Source organism: Sarcophilus harrisii, chromosome 6, assembly GCF_902635505.1.
Source record: "Sarcophilus harrisii chromosome 6, mSarHar1.11, whole genome shotgun sequence".
NCBI classification, from domain to species: domain Eukaryota; kingdom Metazoa; phylum Chordata; class Mammalia; order Dasyuromorphia; family Dasyuridae; genus Sarcophilus; species Sarcophilus harrisii.
In genome coordinates this window covers 85,947,843-85,968,868 of record NC_045431.1, presented here as the reverse complement: position 1 = coordinate 85,968,868, position 21,026 = coordinate 85,947,843, and the positions used below count along the sequence as shown (strand labels likewise).

The 21,026-nt window shown below is 33.2% G+C and overlaps 1 protein-coding gene across 13 annotated transcripts in view; it reads right to left on the bottom strand.

Moving 5' to 3' along the window:
- RAPGEF2 (Rap guanine nucleotide exchange factor 2) overlaps positions 1-21,026 on the bottom strand; it is a 287,869-nt gene that overhangs the window by 45,363 nt on the left and 221,480 nt on the right. For all 13 annotated transcript variants that reach the window (XM_023505892.2, XM_023505894.2, XM_023505895.2 and 10 more), the window contains one exon: positions 12,036-12,167. In XM_023505892.2, coding sequence (XP_023361660.1) covers positions 12,036-12,167 — 132 coding nt within the window. The remainder of the gene's footprint in view (positions 1-12,035; positions 12,168-21,026) is intronic.

Sequence of the window (21,026 nt, the reverse complement as noted above, 5' to 3'; positions counted from 1 at the left end):
GCTACCCAGGCCCAAGGAAAGAGACAAGACTTGGAAGGAGAAAATAAACGTTTGGATTTTATCAGCTGGCTGCATTTGAGGTAATTACTGATCTGAACTGATACTAAGGCTGCCTCCAGAAAACCTCCCCAAGACATCTGATGCTCCCAGAGAGAACCATCATATGTTATACAAAAGAAGAAAACACCACAGAAGGGGGAGGGTAAAAGGGAGAAGAAGGAGGAGGGGAAGAAAATAGGGAAGATGGGAAGGAAGAGGACAAAAAGGGAGAAAGGAGGGGAGGGGAGAGAAGGGATGGAAGAGGGTAGGGAAAAAAAGAGGCGAAGAAGAGGGAAAAGGAGCAAAGGAGGAGGGAGAAGAAAAAAGAGAAATGAGGGAAGGGGAGGAGAAATTAAAGGGAAGAGAGGGGAAAAAGGAGACAGAAGATAGGGGAAGGTTCTAAAAGAGGAGTATGGCATTAAGGAGATAATTCCATGACATGGTATATTTACATAAAATATACTTTATATAGACTACATATATATATATGAAGATATTTGCAGACCAATAGTAAAAAATCATACACCTGCAATGTTTTCTCAGTGGAACATCACAATTCTCTTAAGGTGAGCAATGGAAATACTCATACTTCAATTACCAATGGGGAAGTGGAGTCATTTTAGGGAGGCTGGCTGATTTGCCCACAACACCTGTATCAATAAGTATCTAACTCAGGACTTTGACCCAGATAATTCTGATTCAAAATCTAGCGATCCTTCACTCTACTCTATGATGCTATCTTGTAAAAGATAAGCTAGAAGATAATTTATTTCTAAATTTAGGATACATGAAATGTGAATCTTAACAGCTTGACATATTTGAAATCTACTCACACAAACAACAATTCAAGTCCTTGAAATGAAAGTACAGAATGAAATAATGCCTCATCACTGTGCCATAACCTAATGCAATTCTTTAATTTTAGGTAATCCTAGTGGGCAAAATGAGGAGAGTTCCCAAACAAATAAAGGTGTTGAAGCCATTTTTAAAGGAGAAATTCAAGGTGATGAAAATAAAAAAAAGTTCAAAGAATCAATATAGAAATAACTATTGACTTTAGTGTCTATAATTTTGAAATGTAACTTAATATACATAAACATATAAAAAAGCATTTGTGCGTACATATATTTCAGTGACTTATTTTTTTTTCAAATTAAATATTTAATAAGCCCACTGCCCCATTTCTCTCTCCACTTTAGGTGATTTCTCCTAAGGCTTAGGTTCATGGGAGAGAAGCTAAGCTTCAATGATTATTGTGTTAAATATAAGCAACTACAAATGCTGCCAAAACAATAACTTCCATGTTTAAAAAAATATATATCTCTTTTTATTTTTCTGAATATATGCAAGGGGTCTGTAAAGGTATATCAATTTTTAATCCCTCTCTCCTTCCTTCCCCTCTCCCCTAGACAGCTAGCAATATACTGTGCAAGAAAACTCAGATCAAAAGGGGAAAAAATATGAGAAAAAAAATAAAACAAGGAAACAAACACCACGACCTCAAACAAGGTTAAAATACTGTTTTGATCCACATTCAGTTTCTCTTTGGATGTGGAGGGCTGTTTCAGTCACAAGTCAACTGGAACTGCCTTGAATCACCTCAAACAATAACTTCCCAATCACACTTATCTACATATTCTAAGAATTTCTGTTCCAAAACCATATGATGCAGTAGCCAGAATGCAAAGAGAAAAAGAAATCCACATCTAGCTATCCCTTTGTGAAGCAACAAACTTAAGAGAAAATAATAGGTAACAATTCTAAACAGAGGGGTTGAAAGTAAGGACAAGGATTTATGTAGATTTAATTGTGAATTCCTATGCAGTCAGATTTTAAAATCCAAGAAGTATCGTGAATTACTATAATGTATAAAGAATGTGTTATCAGGTGAACTGCCAAAAAGGTCGCCAAGAGATCAGCACTTACTGTTACTGCCATGTGCTGTTCTGAAGTCAGTATAGTCAATAATCAATCACAGACACTTACTTTTTGGCACTCAGCCAAATACACTGACTCATTTGAGCGCTAAAATTTATTGCTCTTCAGTCAAATTTTCAAACATGTACAGTAGAAAGAAGATTGGGCATTTTTTAGGGAACTTGGATTCTGATATTTTTTCTGTTTAACTTTGTGCCCTTGTTCACCCACAGAGTGCTTCTGTGACCTTGAGCAAGTTCATTAACTTGTCTGTGATTTAGTTTGCTCTTCTCTAAATGAAGAAGATTGAATTAGATCTTTAAAATTCTTCTCAACTCAATCTAGGTTCTCATCTTACATATTATATATATTCTTTAATATGAAGTCAAATAAAGAGGCAGTCATATCATAGAATGGTCCACTTACTTTGACTTGAGTACAAGCTCAAAAAAAAAGCTCAAATTTAATGGGTAAAGTAAATTAATAATTCAATTATGGGATAAGAATGTTTAAAAAGAATTGATATGATTTGTATTAGTTGTGACATTGCAGGAAGGCCGGATTTTTTCCTAAATCACTAAGGTAACTGTGTAACACAAGGCTACAAAGTATGTTACCTAAAAAATAAATACATTCTAGTTATACCAATTTTGTGTCACTTTTTGGTTCCTATCTTACTATAATAACTTTTCATTTAAAAAAAGTTCTAAAATATTAGAACTATATAGTGTTTGGTTTTTAAAAATGTTTTAAATATGAGCAAATATTCAAAGATAATGCAAATAAAGGAAAACAAGCAGAAATAATTTTCATTTCTAGAAATTCAATGTAAAAGTATTTGGACTAATAATATATTTCAATTACTAAATACTGTTTAGATTCAACTGCCTGAAACTGAAAGTCATAGAATTATACAATTTTTAGATCTGCAGAGTTCCACCTCGTCCAAGACATAATTAAAAAGAATCTCCATTCTCTAACATACCTGAAAAGTGGACACTGAAGAACTCTAAGGAGAGATACTATATTACTGTACCTCTCAAGGGAGTCCTTCATTTTTTGGGCAGCTTTAAATGTTGGGAAATTTTCCATGACATGAAGTCTTAAATTTGCCTTTTTAACTCATATCTGTTCTTCTTTCTGTCTCCTAGAGCCAAACAGAAAAAGTCTAGTCCTACTTTCTTATTACAATTCTTCAAACAGGTAACTGTAGCTATCTTTTCCATGTGAATCTTTTTTCTTCCAGCTAAACAATTCTACAGACTATTATGTCACTCATTAATCTATTTGTTCTATACATCAAGACTCAAGCAAAGTCATTGCCTGGTAAAAGGCACTTAACAAAATGTTTGTTAAATATGGACATTTTTTTCTCAATTTTATAACCTACACAAGGGAGGAAAGGATTAAATCACACAAAAGGTGGCTTCTAGCACTAAAATCCTATCATTTCTTGAGTGTTTCTTATAATTTCTTATTAAAAGTGTTGTTACATACAGATTCATCTACATACTCTTAAATTTTATCTGTGATTTGAAATTCAAAGGCCAGAAAAGTCCCATGAATCAAAACTCCCCCTCAAAAAAAAAAACTATCTCATATGATACTAAGTGACTATCATTAATTATTCCTCTCTACGTAACTGGAAGAAACATTTTCAAAAGTATTTAGAGACTCACATTAGGGAAATAGTTATTTTCAGTCAATGAAACATTTCTGCTATTGAATGAAATAAGTTCTAAAATATTTTTATGTGATGAACAACTACTTCTTTTAATTCAGGAATCTTAGACATACATTGGTATCTAACCCTAACCCAGCAAACTGTCCTCTACTTTATGCTTTATTTTCCTGAGTGAATCCTATTTATGGAAGCTTAAAAAAAATACATCCTAGAGCTCCATGAAATCCTATCCTCTGAATCCTTTCTCTTCAGGATATAACATTATCATCAGCATCCTGCCACAAGACCAGGTACAGGTGAGATAAAAATACAACCATGTATTTTTGATAGTTCCAGTAGAGAATTTTACAGATAAATCTCCAAGTGATCCACAGTACCTGAAATTACATGCTGCAAGGGATTGTCATCAACCAACTGGTATTATGGTCTCTTTCTACAGTTCCCTGGAGAAGGTTTAGAGATAAAGACATTCACCCTAACTCAAAAAAATCAAAGACTGTTTCCCTACTTGGTAGAACATGCAGAGACTGTATTTCTCTATAATAAATTTGACATTTTTACTTTATGATGAGACAGCCAAAAAGAAATGTAACAAAGGACAAATATAGCAAATAATTAACACATTGGTCTTTATGTCAATCATGTTTTCTCCACAAAATCTGATTTGTAGGAAACATGCAAACTATAGTCTTATTTTTTCTCAGTATGAACTTGGTTCCCGCCCCCCCCATAATTCAAGGAATAAACCCTATATCTAGATCAGTCACATATATTGTAATACAGTCAATAAACATTTATTAAGTACCTACTGTGTATCAGGAACTATCCCAAACATCGGGGATATACAGAAAGGGTAGGAAAAAACCCATAAACAAAATATGATCTCTACTTTCAAAGAGTTTAGTTCAGTATTGGAGAGAATATTCAAATCACAACATACAAGATATAGACAGGAAAAAATGGGAAAATATTAGACACTAAATAATTAATATGGAGAAGGAAATATGATGTTATTTGTATATTTTCCTGATTAAGGATTGAAGTTGGAATTCAGTTCACCTATTTCCTTTTCTAATCAAAGTTCATTAAACATAAAAACAAGAATAAAACAAGAGTAAGGAGCTTCCCTGAACAAGGCTTAAAAATAACCAATGACCAAGGCATTGCAATGAGAAAGGAGATTTACATACATTTTTGGCATAGGATAGTCAAAATATTATTTGATATTGTCTTATTTCTCCTCAAGAAAATGAAGAGAATCAGCCCAAAGAAGGGAAAAGATCAGGAAAGAAAAACTACACCAGCCAACCATTCCATGTAACTTCAGGAGTCAGTCACTGAACTTTAAGGCTAAGAAGGAATCGAAAAAACTATCTGAGGCAACACCATCATTTATAGGTGTGGAAACAGCTGCTCAGAGATGAAATAACTTACCTAAGACAGTTAGCCACAGATCCAGGACCAGAAGAATCCTGGTATCTTTTCACTCTACCATAATCTCTTCCACACATAGAGAATTTACGAGCGGCCATTCAGAGAACATGCGATGATATAAGGCTTCTGAATTAATTATCTGCATCCTAGAACTTTCCCTGAAAACTGTCTCTTGATCCCTCATATTTAATCAATGTGTCACTGTGATTCAGATTGCTCTATAGAAGCAAAGAAAACCTCACAGAAATGGTCTACCTTATACAGCTACACCTCGTGTTATAAATATAAGATGCATTTAAAAAAATACATCATATACATAACATTTAAAAGACATTCTAAAAATAGGCAAATGTGGGAGTGATTATTCATATTACAAAAGATTCTTAACTTTTAAAGGATAGTCCTTTACATGACAAGCTTCCCAGTACACTTCAAACATAATGCAATTTACATAGATTTTCAGGAACACTACTTTCTATAAAGTGAATTATACCTATATTTTATGCAACAATACCCTACTCCACCCCATTTCCCACTTTTCATTGGCAACTGATTGTTCACCATATCAGGAAAAGCACACAGGAGGGCATATTATAAAGCCGGAAGGTATGCAATCTGTTGGCAGGACAAAGCAAAGATATCATGGGAAAAAGCTAAAACAATAGTCCCCACCTTGCCCATTTTGGAGAAAATTCTCACAGGCTCAGCTTCCCTTAATGTCAAATGACTTCTACATTCAATAAATACCCAAGCATTCATTGAGAAAGTTACTATGTGTAAAAAACAGCAATAAAATGCTTTGTGCTTTTCCAAGCCAATAAAAGATGAAAGAGTTTGAACATGTACCTTCCAATATGTAAATAAAGAAAACCCTTGCTATGTTCTTTCTGGCTATCCTAAAAAAGTAGCAAACTTGTGTTGATCCAATTTTAAGACCTCTCATACTAGAAGACACTTAAAAAACAACCACCTTAAAATGATGTTAAAAAGAGGCCCCAACTATATTCTCTTCAGAGAAAAAGCTCATAAACTTCTTTAGGAATAGAATTCCTTCACTAAATTATCTTTCTCATGCAACACCTAATACAAAGACCTAGTTTATACTCTAATAATTAAATAGAAATATTCTCTGAACAATTCTGAAAGCATCTAAAGATTCAGTTCCCTAATTTATTTTTTTTAAAAAGAACTATGAATCTATTTTCCTTTGTAAACAGCTGTTCTTAAAAACAACAACAACAACAAAAAACACTATAGTATTACACTATAGATACAAACAAAATTTCAACAACAAATTAGGAAAGTAGTAAATAATGCAATGGTAGGCAATGAAGGATTAGTTAATTTAACCAAGATACAATTGACTAAAAAGGAAACATCTGAACAGAGTTATATTATCATTAAACACTCAGATAACATTTTCAATTCAGACAATTAATTGTTCCACACAATCACCAAGCAAAAAGCACCTTAGCTATAAGTTTGATGTATGAATTTCAAAATTACTAAATTTCATGAAGAAGGAAAACAACCTGTTCCACCAAACCCAGAAGGAAAACATTTATAACTTCATACCTTGGAGTGACTTAAAGAAGCAAAATAATATTTCCTTCTGCTTTTCCTTACAGAACTCCATGCTATATATGACCTCCAATCCTTTGACCATTTCAATTCTCTTCCAGGCCATCTCTCCCGTAATTAACCCTTCAGTAAAGCAATTCAACTTTACAAGGTCCTCCCGTCTTGTATCTCAGTCCCTATCATGACTGATTATGCCCTACAAAGACTCAGCTTTGGATCACTCACACCATTTGCTTGCTATCTTCACTCCTACATACCTGCTGCTGAACAAAGGTAAAGAAAATCACGAAACCAATCTAAAAGTCTCCACTGCAAATTTGTTAACACAACCTCAACTGGGTTCTCAATAGAGTTATGTAATCCCACTATATCTTCCTTATTAACTAACTCACTATCCCACTCTACAACAGCTTTCTCAAACTTTTTCATTTCTGCTCAAATCTCCCACGGCTACCCTTCTTCTCTCTATTCTCTCAGTTGGATACCTTGACTCATACCAAAAAAAAAAAAAAAAAAAGTCATTCACCTTAACTTCCTTTTTCTCCCTCTTCCTCATCTCCTATTACTCAGCAGCCGTCTAATGCTATCTCCTTCTTCACCCCTGTCCCACATGATGAGGGAGTACAGTCCTTTACTCCTTACCATAGCTCTCCTACCCCTCTACGTGGTTCAAAAGATCTCATTCCATCCTATCTCCTCTGTCATCCTCATTCTTTCACATTTTGAATCTCTCATTCACTACTGACTCATATTCAGTGCCTTAAAACATATCAATATATTCTCCATTCTGAAAAACTTGAAACTTCCTTCCCTGCTATCATCTGGTATCTTTTCTGCCCTCTATAGCTAATGTTCTCAGGAAAAAAAAAAGTGTAAAATAGACATTTCTACTTTACCTGTTCAAGTGACCCCATTCCATCTCATCTCCTGCAACAGACTATTACCTCCATCCTTGGTAAATATTATCTCATATCTCTTCTGCCTTGAAAAGGCCTTCGACAATATTTTCTACCTTCTTATCCCCTTATGATATGGCTTCTGACCTCATCATTCCACTAAAACTGCTCTCTCCAAAGTTATCAATGAACTCTTAATTGACAAATCCAATGGCCTTTTTTCAGTCCTATTCTCATTGACCTCTGAAATTTTTGACACTGTTCATCACCCTGTCTTCCTTTCATCTCTTTAGATTTTCAAAACACCATTCTCTTTTCTGATTCTTATCCTTCTCTATCTCCTTTGCCCAATCTTCCAGCAGACTGGATCCTCTAATTTTGAGTATCCTTAAAGTTTGGCTGTGGATCTGCTTCTCTTCTCTCTATATACCATCTCTCTTGCTGATCTCATCAACTCTGATTTTAATTATCATCTTTAGGCTAGTGATTATCCAATTTAATGATCCTATCTTGGCTGGCTTCCAATCTTGGATCTCCAACTGTATTTCAGACAGTAGACATCCAGTTGAGGCACTATATATTTTTAAAATGAAATTCATTATCTTTTCCCTTAAATCCACTCTCTTCCTATCTCTACTACCTTTCCCATCAGGGTGTTTGGCAATACCAAACTCTCATTCTTCCAGGCTTTCAAGCTAAGAGCTATCTTGAACCCTTCCCTATCTTGCATCCAATCTCTTGCCAAGATGTGTTGGTCTTACCTTTGTAATTTCACTCAAATATCACACCTTCTCTCCTCCAACAATCACTTTAGTGTAGACTCATATCAACTTATTCTTGGATAATTGTAATAGCCTGCTTATGAGTTGGTCTGCCTCTCCCTTCTCCAGTTCACCCTTCATTTAGTCACAAATCTGATTCTCCTTTGGTACAGGTTATGGCACACAATCTCACTCTCATTAAATAAAAGCTAGTGTTTCCCCATTGCTTCCAAGATAAAAAACAAATTCCTCTGGTGCTCAAAGCCCTTTATAACGAGCCTCCTGCTATCTTTCCAGTCTTCTTACATCTTACTCTCCAACATGTATTCTTTGATCCAGTGATGCTGGCATCCTGTCTATTTTATGAACAAAACACTTGATCTCTTGGATCCAGATATTTGCTATTCCCCATGATGAAACACTCCCTCTTCTACAAAAAGCTTTTCATAACCCTTTTTAATTCTAATGCCCTCTATCCCTTAATTAGTTCCCATTATCCTACATTTAGTTTGATTATAAATATTTGTTTGCATTTGTTTTCTTTCTCACTAGACTGTACAATTCTTGAAGTCAAGAACAATGGGTTTTTCTTTCTTAACTGCAATCTCAGCACTTAGCACAGTGCCTAGCACATAGAACATGCTTAAATCTACTAAGTGGACCAGTCCTGTGCTCTCTTAACATCAAGAATGACAGAATCTCAGTGCTGAGAGGGTCCTTGCACAGGAGGTGAGCTAATCTAATCTGGACCTGAAGAAAAATCCCTGAAGAGTGGGCTCAGCTCACTACCCAACAACCACCGCCCTCATCTTGTTCTTGTGAAAAGAATTTTTGTCAAGTGATTTGTCTCTTCCTGTTCAACTTTGCATTCTACTATTTTCACTTTTTGTTTTTTGTTTTTTCTCTCTCATGGGTTTTCCTTTTTGTTCCGATTCTTTCACAATATGATTAATGTGGAAATAAAAATAAGTGAATGAATGAATGAATGAATCTACTAATTGAAGTTTGATTTTCCTTAAGAATATTCTTTTTTTTTTTTAAAGGCAATCAGGATTAAGTGACTTGCCCCAATTACACAGCATTTAAACTCAAGTCTTACAGACTCCAAGCTGGTGCTCTAACCACTGTACAACCTAGTTTCCCTGTTGGTGTTCCTTTCTAATCTGATTTCCTCTGCATAAAAGTCTAGTTCCACATAAAGGTATCAAATTTTAAAGTATTATTTTGAAAATGCCCATTTCAAGAAACAGAAATATGGATTCAAAGCAACAAAAAAGTGTCATATAAATGAAAACAAGCATTTAATCATTACTTAATTCTTTCATATTAATTATAAAAAAGGAGAAACATTAATTACATTTTTTAAAAAGATGTTTCAAAAGAAAGTTTCTCATAGTTTAATCTTCATACAATGATAATCTGTGTGTGCATGTAAACATAAATATTATTACACAGTGTTAATGCTCTTAAAATAGCCATGGAGTTTCCATTCTGTTTCTGCAACCTAAAACAAGGAAGCAATGGCATGTTCCATTTACATCTGAGTAGCTAAGATGTCACAGACATATTCTGGAGTTAACCATTATGCCAGTGTACTGAGAAAATATAGGATGATACTCTTCTCATTTCCTGAGCCTTTTACCCCATAGCAGAGTTTTTCTCTAAACATTTTAAAATTGATTAGTGTTTGGAATTGGTCCTCTGGATGATCTGCAATAACTTCATGTGGATATGGCAAAATATTATCATAATTTCAAGCCTCAGTATATGTAACTTATGAAAGTTTTAGAGACCAAAGTATATATCACTATCTTTCAATTAACATGAGCTATTACATAATCTTTACTCATTCTTTTGTGTAATGAGATAGTTCAATATACTAATAAAATAATAAAAATCAAGACTGCTATATAGATCTTAATGTTAAAGAAAAATATCTTAATGCATAATTACACTTTATTTTTAGCAAAAGTAAACATCATAAACCTATAAAGCTTGTAAATATTTGCATTTATGGCTAAAAATGCACTTAATGATTAAATTGTTTAAAAGGTTGGTAAGAAAGCATCTCTGGCATACCCAGTTGCTCAAAAGTGAACCCAAAGCACGAGTTACCTTTTAAAAGTCAGAAAAATCTTTTGAAAAAATTTCTGGGGGGCAAAAAAATCCTTTTTGAGTCCAGCTCACTCTTGAGTTTAACTGGTATCCTTATCCTGAATAAAATCTTAATGGTTCAGTTACTTTGCAGCAGTTTTTCTAAAATAGAAACTGACCACTATCAAAACTTGGTAATGATCTTGAAACAAACAGTAAGAAGACCAAGTACATTACTTTCAATAAATCATAGTTCCTACATGTTCAAGCATTATGTCATAAATTGAATTGGAATTTATATAAATCGAACTGGAATTCAAATTTAAAATTTTCTTACTGGTATTTTTGAATCATGTAAGTTAGTAAGCAATTAATGATGAATGCTTGGAAATACCAAATAGTCAAAAAAAAGGGAGAAACATATCTTTTCAGTGGTTACTTCTGAGTAATTTTTGTAAAACCACAAAAATGTTATTAGATAATTAAAAAAAAGTTTCTTTGTGTTCTATTAAAGTAAATTTTTTCTCTTAAATGTGTCATTAGGGCTTAAAATTTTCTACAAATTTATTCAATAAATCTTGAAGGAAACATTTAGAAATTCTCCCTTAAAAACTGATAAGAAAAATCTCTGAGCTCTGGGAATAATGCAAGAAATGATATAATTCACTTCAACTGACATCTACTATATGCTAACTATGTATAAGGCATTATGCTGGGTACTGAGAATATGAAGTTGTTTTTTTTTCAGCTCCTGATCCTCATGAAATTTCTGGCCTTAAAAGCCAAGAAGCCTTAGGACTGTATTTCAAGTCATTTTAGGCAAATACCTACCAAGTAGAAAATGCAATTCCAAGTACAACTTATCTATTTCTTCTGTTACATAAAAGAGTCAACAGCATTTTGTTCTAAAACAGTAGTGTTTTAAATTTCTATTGTTTTTCAAAACAAAAACCATTTATAATCTAACATATTACTGATGCTCTAACAGAAAAGTGATGTATTCGTATTAAGGAACAAGAAATGTTAGTTTTTTGTTTTGTTTTCTCCCAGATATGGTCAGTGCAAGAATTTGTTTTGCTTGACTTTATATTTTTAAAATGTGTTTTCATTTTTTTTTTTTCTTTTTCAATGGGATTAGGGGGTGGGAGGGGAAAGAATTGAATTTTTGTTTATTGGGGAAAAGTTTCTTAATTTGTAAAATGAAAGTGTTGGAATTCAGGAATGTCAAACAATGGTCTGTAACATTATTCAAAAAACTACAAATTAACATTATGTTGTATTATATTTTTTTATTTTGTTAAATATTTTCCAATTACATTTTAATCTGGTTCAGGCTGCACTGGAGGGTTGCTGCTTTTTGGTAAATTAGATACCTCTAGATTAAAGGATCTTATACTTAATTAAAAAGAAACATTTTGGGGGTAGAATTCTTTGAATATTCATGCTATTTTATGCAGGTAAACTGGATGGTTAATAAATGAACAAAGAAATATCAACATAATATGCATCTATACATTTTTACATGTCCACATATTTAATTTTATGGTTCTCTTTTTGCCACACCAAAATTTTTCATATATCCATAAAAATGAGATGGGAGGAAAATGATAAAGATACTGATTTTCTTACCTGGTAGATATCAGAGAGGCTGCTGCTTCCAGAATCACTGGTGATGCTACATCCTGAATGACTAGAGGAAACGTGGGTCACCTGTGGGTGGAGACTGTCAGTAAGGTGTAGTTTTGTGAAGTCTGCCGGAAGCTGAAGGAAGAGTAGGAAAAATAACATTACAATTTGAATCAAACTATTCTAAATATTAATTTAAAATCATTTTACATATTCTGAATTATCACACGCACACAAACATACAAACACAAATTTATTAGAAAGAGTTCTGTATTAAAAAAGAAATTTAAAGAATTATTTATGTTTATATAATATACAATTTTTGTATCTCCAAATTAGAAAGACTCAAACTTTAAATAAAAGTTACTTAAAAGTGAAGATTTCTAATTGGAGTTCTAACTAGAAAATTATTTTAAAACTATTATGTCAATATAGGTATTCACACTTATGAAACTATACTTCAACTATTACCTAGCCAATCTATCTAATCTAAAATAAGGAATTAAAATTCAAAAGTATTTGTTGAGAGCTGGTGTAATATTCTGGCTAGCTTTCTGGAGGGCTTTCAGACCAGACTTGGTTTCAGCAGAATAATCATCACAAGAATAGTCAAGGATAAAGTCCAAAGTCTTTATTGTCTCCTTCAGTCTCCCAGTCTTCCTCAGCAGTCTCAGCCAACCAGCAGTCTGCACATCCAAATGTAATGTCCTGCTTTCTAGAGCCCCCAAGTTGGGGTGACAAAACATACCATTGCTTTCTAGAGCCTCCCCCCCACCCACCCACCCAATGATTAAAATATAGTGCCCAGACTGGCTTTCTGAAGGATCTCGGGACCAGCCCCAAGTCCTTGGTCTTTAGTGGGGAAGTGATGAAGGCAGGAGAGCCACCATGACCCTGGTCAAGTCTTCTCTGTCTCTAATTTTGTCCCTAGTTTATAAACTCTATTACAATTACATCATTATAGTACACTGAGTATAAACCAATCATTTTTTCACTAGGGAACCATTATTTGTTGTAAGATTAAATCGATCGGACTGAACTAGAGAACTATTGATCACCATGCTAAACTAGATAACCATTGTATTATCAATTCCACAGACTTAACACCTTTCTCCAGAGTTCTGGCCCATTACAGGCTGGTTGGGTGACCAAAATCAATAAAATCTGCTTCTAACTAGGGATGATATATTTGAACATAATTGCATTTCATTGAACATAAGCTCTTTTCATTATAAATATATTTTTGTTCTAGTGGTATTCATTCCTAATGGGATTTTGATCTGTATTTGATTTCATCTGAAGAACATGGGCTCAATTCTATCTGAAGAAGTAATTCTGTCAGAAATCTACTTTATTACAATGCACCTGTAGGTTCTAGGTATCTAAAAATAGCATTAAGACGAAAAGTAAATAATATAGTTTTATTTCTTCATGTGAAACTATGGATTAGGTTACATTATTTTCATCCTATTCAGGGCTCACAGGGCAAATTTTAAAAATATTTAAATCATTGTGTTGGCTCTTATGTTTTAAAATATGCATTTGATTTACCCTTGAAATGACATCCTGGGTTTTTTTTAGACTCATCATCTGTGATACAGGGAAGGTGAAGAAACTCACTTAGGATACATGAATAGAATAAAATAGAAGAAAAAAAAAATAAAAGGGTAATATTTTCTGTTGTGCAAAAGAAAAAAATATTCTAAATTTTCCTTCTCTTAAAACAATTAGCCAATGAAACCTGACTCATATAACTATAGGATACAAGAATAGGCAAAATTCTTTTTCTGTCCAACTGCATTTCTCTGTTCAAGAGGCCAATTCACTCAACACCTGTGCATATAACCTTTGGGCATACTGATAGCATAATCACCTATGAATTATACTCTTTAAAAAGGAAATATTTTAATATTTTAGAAGTTTTCAACAATGTTTTGGGTATTTTCCATTTTTAAAATGCTGCCTTCCTTCTGGTCCTACAATAAGCATGAATGATGCTTGAAATGGCCACAAAAATTCTGTGACATCATGAAAATAATTATATCAACCAGACAAGTATCTACTGGTGCCTATGTGCCAAATACCTGAGACAGAAACATAAGTAAGCAGTTACTGATTTCAAGGGCAATAAAAATGTTAAACTAAAAAAAGCTAAAAATATTAAACTATAATAATAATAATATGAAGATAGAAAAATATTTAAAAGTAATAGCCAATAATATGGTAGATACTAAAATGAATCTGCAGCACTAATAGGTACTTTTTAGATACTATGCCTGTCTTTATTTTTATTCTTTGAAATAGTTTCATTATTTATCAAAACAGAAGCTAATATATCACAGGGCTACTCCACTTATCTCTTACCCTTTTTTCCCTTTCTTTTACTTTTATCCTATCTACTACCTACCCACTAAACAACAACATTATAATGGCACTATACTGTATTATGATCTTGGCAAGTTTCTGACTTGATATACAAATTTTTAATTAATTCAGATATGAAATGGTGAGCTCACTTGCACTGAGAGAGATAAAACAAATTACTTGACTTCTGCTAAGTATATTTTCATATCTCTTATTTTCAATGTTCATTTGTTTCATCAATATCCTGAAACAAGATAAGACTCATTATTAAAGATATATATTTGGTAGGTTACATTCCTTGTTTAGGAACTCACTGCCTTAATGCTGGCAAGGGAATTCAGAGGTCTTAACAATCCAACTAGCTTAATTTAAAGATGAGGAATGAGGCAAGAAGAGAAAAAATTATTTTCCCAAAGTCACACAGCTCAGTCAGTGATGGAGCTAGTACCAGACACAGGTTTCTTGACTCTCAATCTAGGTGATAATGTTCACTAAAAACAAAATAAATTCACTGAGTCATAATCTATGTTGAGAATTGATGAAAAAGGAAAGAATATTAAATTGAGCTATATGCAAATTTACCTGAGCAGTATCTTTGTCTTTGTTTTCAAGTCTACAGTGAAAATTCAATTACTTATAGTGTCATTTCTTAGTCCACACTTATCCTTAATCTCATCCTTTCTTAAATATACTGGTTTCCTTCATTTATCTGTGGTTCCCACTTAACTATAGAATTAGCAGCAATGAAAATTAACCTGGGAAGTAGACGTGGTGAAGAGCAAGTGGAGAAAATGAGTGTTTTTAAAAAGAAAGCAAATGTCCACATTAAAGAACTGGGGGGCCTGGAATATAATATTCTGGAAGGCAAAACAGCTTGGACTACAACTATCCAGCAAGAATCAACTACCCAACAAAACTAAGTATTAGCTTTCAGGGGAAAAGATAGTCATTCAATGAAATAGGTGTTTTCAATCTTTGCTGATAAAAAGATCAGAGCTGAAGAAATTATTTGATCTTCAAGTACAAGATTCAAGAGAAACATAAAAGGTTTAACAGGAAAGAAAAAACAAACATGTTATTTAAAGGTTTAAATGTTTACATCTTTGTCAAGGCAATTAGAAGGGGGTATACTTAGAAGGTGTAGATATTAAGTTGATTATACTGTAATGATATAAAAAATAGAGGTAGAAAAGAAATTGTATTGAGAGAAGAGGAAAGGGGAAGTAAAATAGGGTAAATTATATTTCATGAAGAGGCACAAAAGAACTATTACAGTTGAGAGAAAGAAGTGAGGGAGATAAGCATTGTTTGAACTTTAAAAAGAAAGCTAATGGTTATTGAAAAGGTATCCAAAATATAAAGAGATCATTTCAATTACATGGAATTGAAAATCTTTTGCATGAACAAAATCAAATGCTTCAAGGATAAAAAGGAGAACCATCAACTTGGGGAGTAGGGGGCAAAATCTTCCCATTAAATATCTCTGATAAATATTGCAAATGAAAATGGACACTAGCTGATTAATTTTTACCGACTTAATCTTTCTTTTTTATTCTTTGTTACAAAGGGTGCTATAGCCACCTTTAATTTCGTTTAAAATTAAGTAAAATGTTACAAAATTTTTTCCTCTACTTCATGCCATAATGCATTTTTTTAAGTTCAGAGAATCTAGAATAAAGTTTTGCAGATCCTAAGTTTAAAAGGCGAGAAGACACTAAAAATAATTACTTAAGGACTGGTTTTGGAATGGGGAAAAGACTCAAATTCCTATGACATAATAGGGAATAAACATGTGTTTGAATGTAACTATGAGCAAATAATTTAATGTTTAAGTGACATTAGGCAAATTCTAAGACCACAAATTATAGAATTCCTTAAGTGGATGAGAACACACATCAAGATGAGGAAAGGAGAACAATTTTGAAAACAGGTTTATTATTGATGAACAAAATGAAGATATAGAAAACTTCCATAACCACTAGTCTCAAGACTGATGTGGTAAAAATGGCAACATGGTCACAACCTAAACTATATGATGATGAAGATAATGACAAGATTTCTTAAGAGAATTCCAAAGAGAAATAGACCAACTAAATCACATAATTGAATCTGTATGTTAGCTTGTCTTTTTTTTTTAAATTCAACTTAAAAATAAAATAATTGGTCTTGTCCTGTTGTCATAGGACAATTACTCTTCTCCCCTTAAAATGGTCATAATGAGAATAAACAAAAGTATCTCAATGATGATAATTTAGCTAATGAAACATGTTACAGGAAGAAATCCTAAGATTTGAAAAGATGTTCCATATGAAGTCAATACAAAACTTGATATCTACTAATTTCAGTGGGTAGGTAAGCAGAGGTGTTTTGTTGTTATTGTTGCTGTTTTTTAAAAAAATATTAAAATGTTACAAGATTACAAGAAGCCTCGGTCATATATGACAGAAGTATTTTTAAGGAGAATTCCATCTCTCTTGAGGAAAAGGACTGTTAAGAGTTTGTCTTTGTATATTCAATGTCTATCAGGATCTTATACATAGAAGGCATTTAACAGATGTCTATTGAACTGAATTGAATAACACTAACTAGTTTATATAAGAACTGAGGTTGCAAACTTAACTTAAAACACCACATCCTAATGAAAACAATTTAATAGTCATAAGTGGCATGGAAGCACAACTCAATGGACTCGCTGAGTCTTCAGAAATAAATTTTAAGATAAGTTGATAACTAAAAGATGATTAAACTCATAAGATGATCCAAAGCTAGCTCTCTATCTAAAATATCATGCTATTTCATTAAAATTAATAAACTTTAACAATAGTTAAGTTCAATAATTTGTCAAATGAAGATGCAAACCTCTAGTCTTCCCTCAAAAAGCAACCCAAACCAGTAAAGAATCTTTCTCTCTTCCAGCTTTTTCATGATTTAGAACCTTCTACCAGTTGGTCACCCATTACAGACTAAGCTCTCAATTGTACTAGGAACCCTAAGAGACTTTAAAGATGATAGAGTTAATGAGCAGCACTTTGTATTTCAGGTGGCATTTGGAATTCAGCATAAATATTACGGTCAATCTTGTATGAAAGCATGTGGCAGGAATTCACTTTGAGAATCAATATCTGCTGCATCCATTATTTGATCCACTTCCACAAGTTTCCTCAACTGTAAAATGAAGAGATATGTGGCAACCTGATTTCTATCCTCCTTCCCCCCTCTGGAATTGAGTACAAATAGGAACTGAGTCCTTATTATACAAGCACAGAACTTACTAGGAAGTGTGTACAAATGAAACACAATACATGATATGACCCTTACCTAAAAGGCAAATAAAACAGCAAGTAATAAAAGGTGATACCACCCGTGCGTGCGCGCACGTGCGCGCACACACACACACACACACACACACACACACACTAAATGAAAAATTCACCAAGGAAGGTGACATTGATGTGGGCTAAAAAACAAAGAATGTTTAAATTGATAATAGTTAAATAACAAAACTAGCCAGAATATATATAATTTAAAAAAAAAAAAACTGATTACATTGCAATTATTATAAATTGAAGACCAACGATTGTGACAACTGTGACCTACCTTCATTTGAGCAATACAATTAGCATTTCATTATTATAAAATTCAAAAATCAAACATGATATTCTATGAACTCTATGAATAACTGAGATAATGATCATTGAATTTCAGAACTTGAAGGGGCCTTAAGAGTTTGCTGGTCCAATCCTGTCATTCTGCAATTAAATAAGCAGACACAAGAGGGTAAAATTATTCGTCCAATGAACATTCCAGGGATAGGAGATCTAAGAATTAAGATTCAAGTACTCTTAACACAGAATCTACAAATAGGCCAGCATTGCTAGTGCACAGATAAGAAAAATGAACCTCAGAGAGGAGAAGGGATTTTCCAAGCTCACATAGTGTCAGAGTATGGAATACTACTAATTTTGCAATAATTATTTGAAATTAACTATTTGGGAGGGTGGATAGGACATTAAGAATGGATAGAAATTAAATAATTTAAGTTTATCCAGAATAAACATCTCTCATCTTCCTGGCTACATTCCAATTTAATTCATTTACTGACCACAGAAAGCATCAGGGGAAACATTATTCTTTGGCTCAGTGATTTTAAAGGCAGCAATCGATACACATAATTACAGAATAAGATACTAATTTCTATTGATTTTTTCTATAGACATAATGTAGACTGACATATACCATACAATAAGATTTTTTAAAGTTAATATCAACAAATGGAAATAATTTTCTTGTGATTTTTCATTCACTAAATATTTAAGCTTTAAAAGACTCTTTATCAGTCTCTCTCTTTTTAAACATAATCCTGAATCAACTGTTCACTAATTAGTAAGCACTTACTCTGCTTAGAAAACTGGGGGAGAAAAAGGAGAAGGGGGGCTATAACATCCTTCTATAGATGTGGCACATTGAGGGGATGGAACTGGATAATCTCTAACAGATCCTTTTCTGTCCTAAATCTGTGATCTTATGTCAGATTGGGAAAATTTGCCTGTATTATAACTGTCGTTATATTTGTACAACCTTCAATTTAAGAATTTATATGAGAAAAAACAGCTAGAAAAAACTCATCTTCTCAAAGCCTCAGATGCTTATTAGCTATGTGAAATTGAGTAAATCATTTAATTCTATCTGCCTCAGTTTCTTTATCTGAAAATGAAGTGAAGAAGGAAATGTCAAATGACTCCAGTATCTTTGCCAAGAAATCCCCAAATGGGGTCAGAAAGAACTGGACATTAAAGAAATACAATTAAACAACTAAGCTAGAAAAATATATATACTTCAGTGTCAAGCACTAAGAATGTTAATGAATAGATATTAGTCAAAAGGGTATATACCCAGATGCCAGGCCCTTAGGAAAGGTAAAAATATTGGAAATGGCTTCTGTAGTAAAATGAAGGATTAAGAAGGGGTATTATGGAGCCACACACACACACACACACACAATGTATGTATGTGTCTATGTATTTTTGGGGAAGGTCTGGGAGGAAAGAGAAATTAAAAGGGAGTAGTAAGAAGATCTATATAGAGAGAAATAACATTAAATGAAATTATTATTTACATTACTAGAAAGTTAGGAGAAAAGGATAAATAATAACAATGCTTCAAGAGAATTCAGCCCTGAAAAAAAATAATAAATCCACCAAGTTTTGAGTGGGACAGACTGACACAATGAGATTTTAAGTTGGATCAGGAGCTCTCTCCCCACTTTATTTGTAAGACAAGGAAACTGATACTAGAGAGGCCAACTGGCTTCTTTACAGGTTGCATAGATAATAAGCAATAAATGAGGTAGAGTATGTCACTTGGGGGGATTAAGGAAAGTACAGAAAGAATTGCCTAGCTCTAAATCAGTATGCATGAAACAATGGGGTTGATTTCTAAAACTTACATAACTTTTCCCTTTTGTTTCTTATTTTAAACTGCTATATATTTCCCTATAGTGATTAGTGGTTAAAAATCCTTAAGAAGCCTCAAGAAGGGCTGTAGGCTAATTTTAGGGAGCCGAGCCAAGAAAAAAAAACGAAACCCAAGTGAAACTAGATAACACATGAAGAAGGGTGGAAACAGTGGAAAACCATGGGGAACAATAAGTGAGCCAAGATGAGAGGACTTACTGGTAGAAGATAACATAGCCCTAGTAGGAAACAAAGGTACAGACTTATGGAGCTCAAATTTGGGAGTCAAGTGAGTTTTGAGTAAAGAATGTGATTTATAATATTCTTTAGTAAGTGGTCCACATTAGGTATAAAGAATAAAATGTGAGGGGAGGAGAGGAAGAGAGAGAGAGATCATTGGAGAAAAAGTGTAAGAAGCACATCCTGAATTGGATATTTAATTAATGCATAAAGAATAATGAATAAAATAAAAATGGACATTTGTACCATGCTTTAAGGGGTGTAAAACATTTCACAAGTATTATATCTGAATTAAATCCCACAACAACCAGGGAGACAAGTAGTATTACTGATAGTATTCTTTTTTTCCAGAAACAGGAACTGATACCAAACAAGGTGAGAAGATCTGCACAGCTCTTAAATTTCTGAAGCTGAATTTGAATCCAAAATTTCCCAAATATGAGACTCCAATTTAAATCCACTATTATCAATGATTCTTTGAAAAATGGTCAATACAGAACCTAAAGTTTCAGAAGTAGAAAAAGACAAAATAAATGACAGAAATTCCCTCAAGAAAGGTAGATGCTTTGCTCGAAATTTTTGTTCTCTCTTCCACCCTTCATGGCTTCATTTTCCCTTCTTTTATTATACTGCCTGAAATTCAAAAATTCATTTAAAATAATAAGCACTGTCCTTTAAAATATAAACACACCAGGGAATGAAGGAATTAATGGGAAGGTAAATGACTATCATTCACAGTTTATTGTGAATAATTTTGTTTCAGATTTATACATAAGCTATATGGAATAAGTAGATGAGGGGTTCAGGGAGTGGCAATGTGTGTGGTAAGTAATTTTGGTGAAAATAGCAAGCCTAAATACGGTTGCTAGAATAAGAGCTTAAGAAAGTATAAAGACAACAGATACATGAAGACACAGGTTCAAGGAGGAGGGAAAGG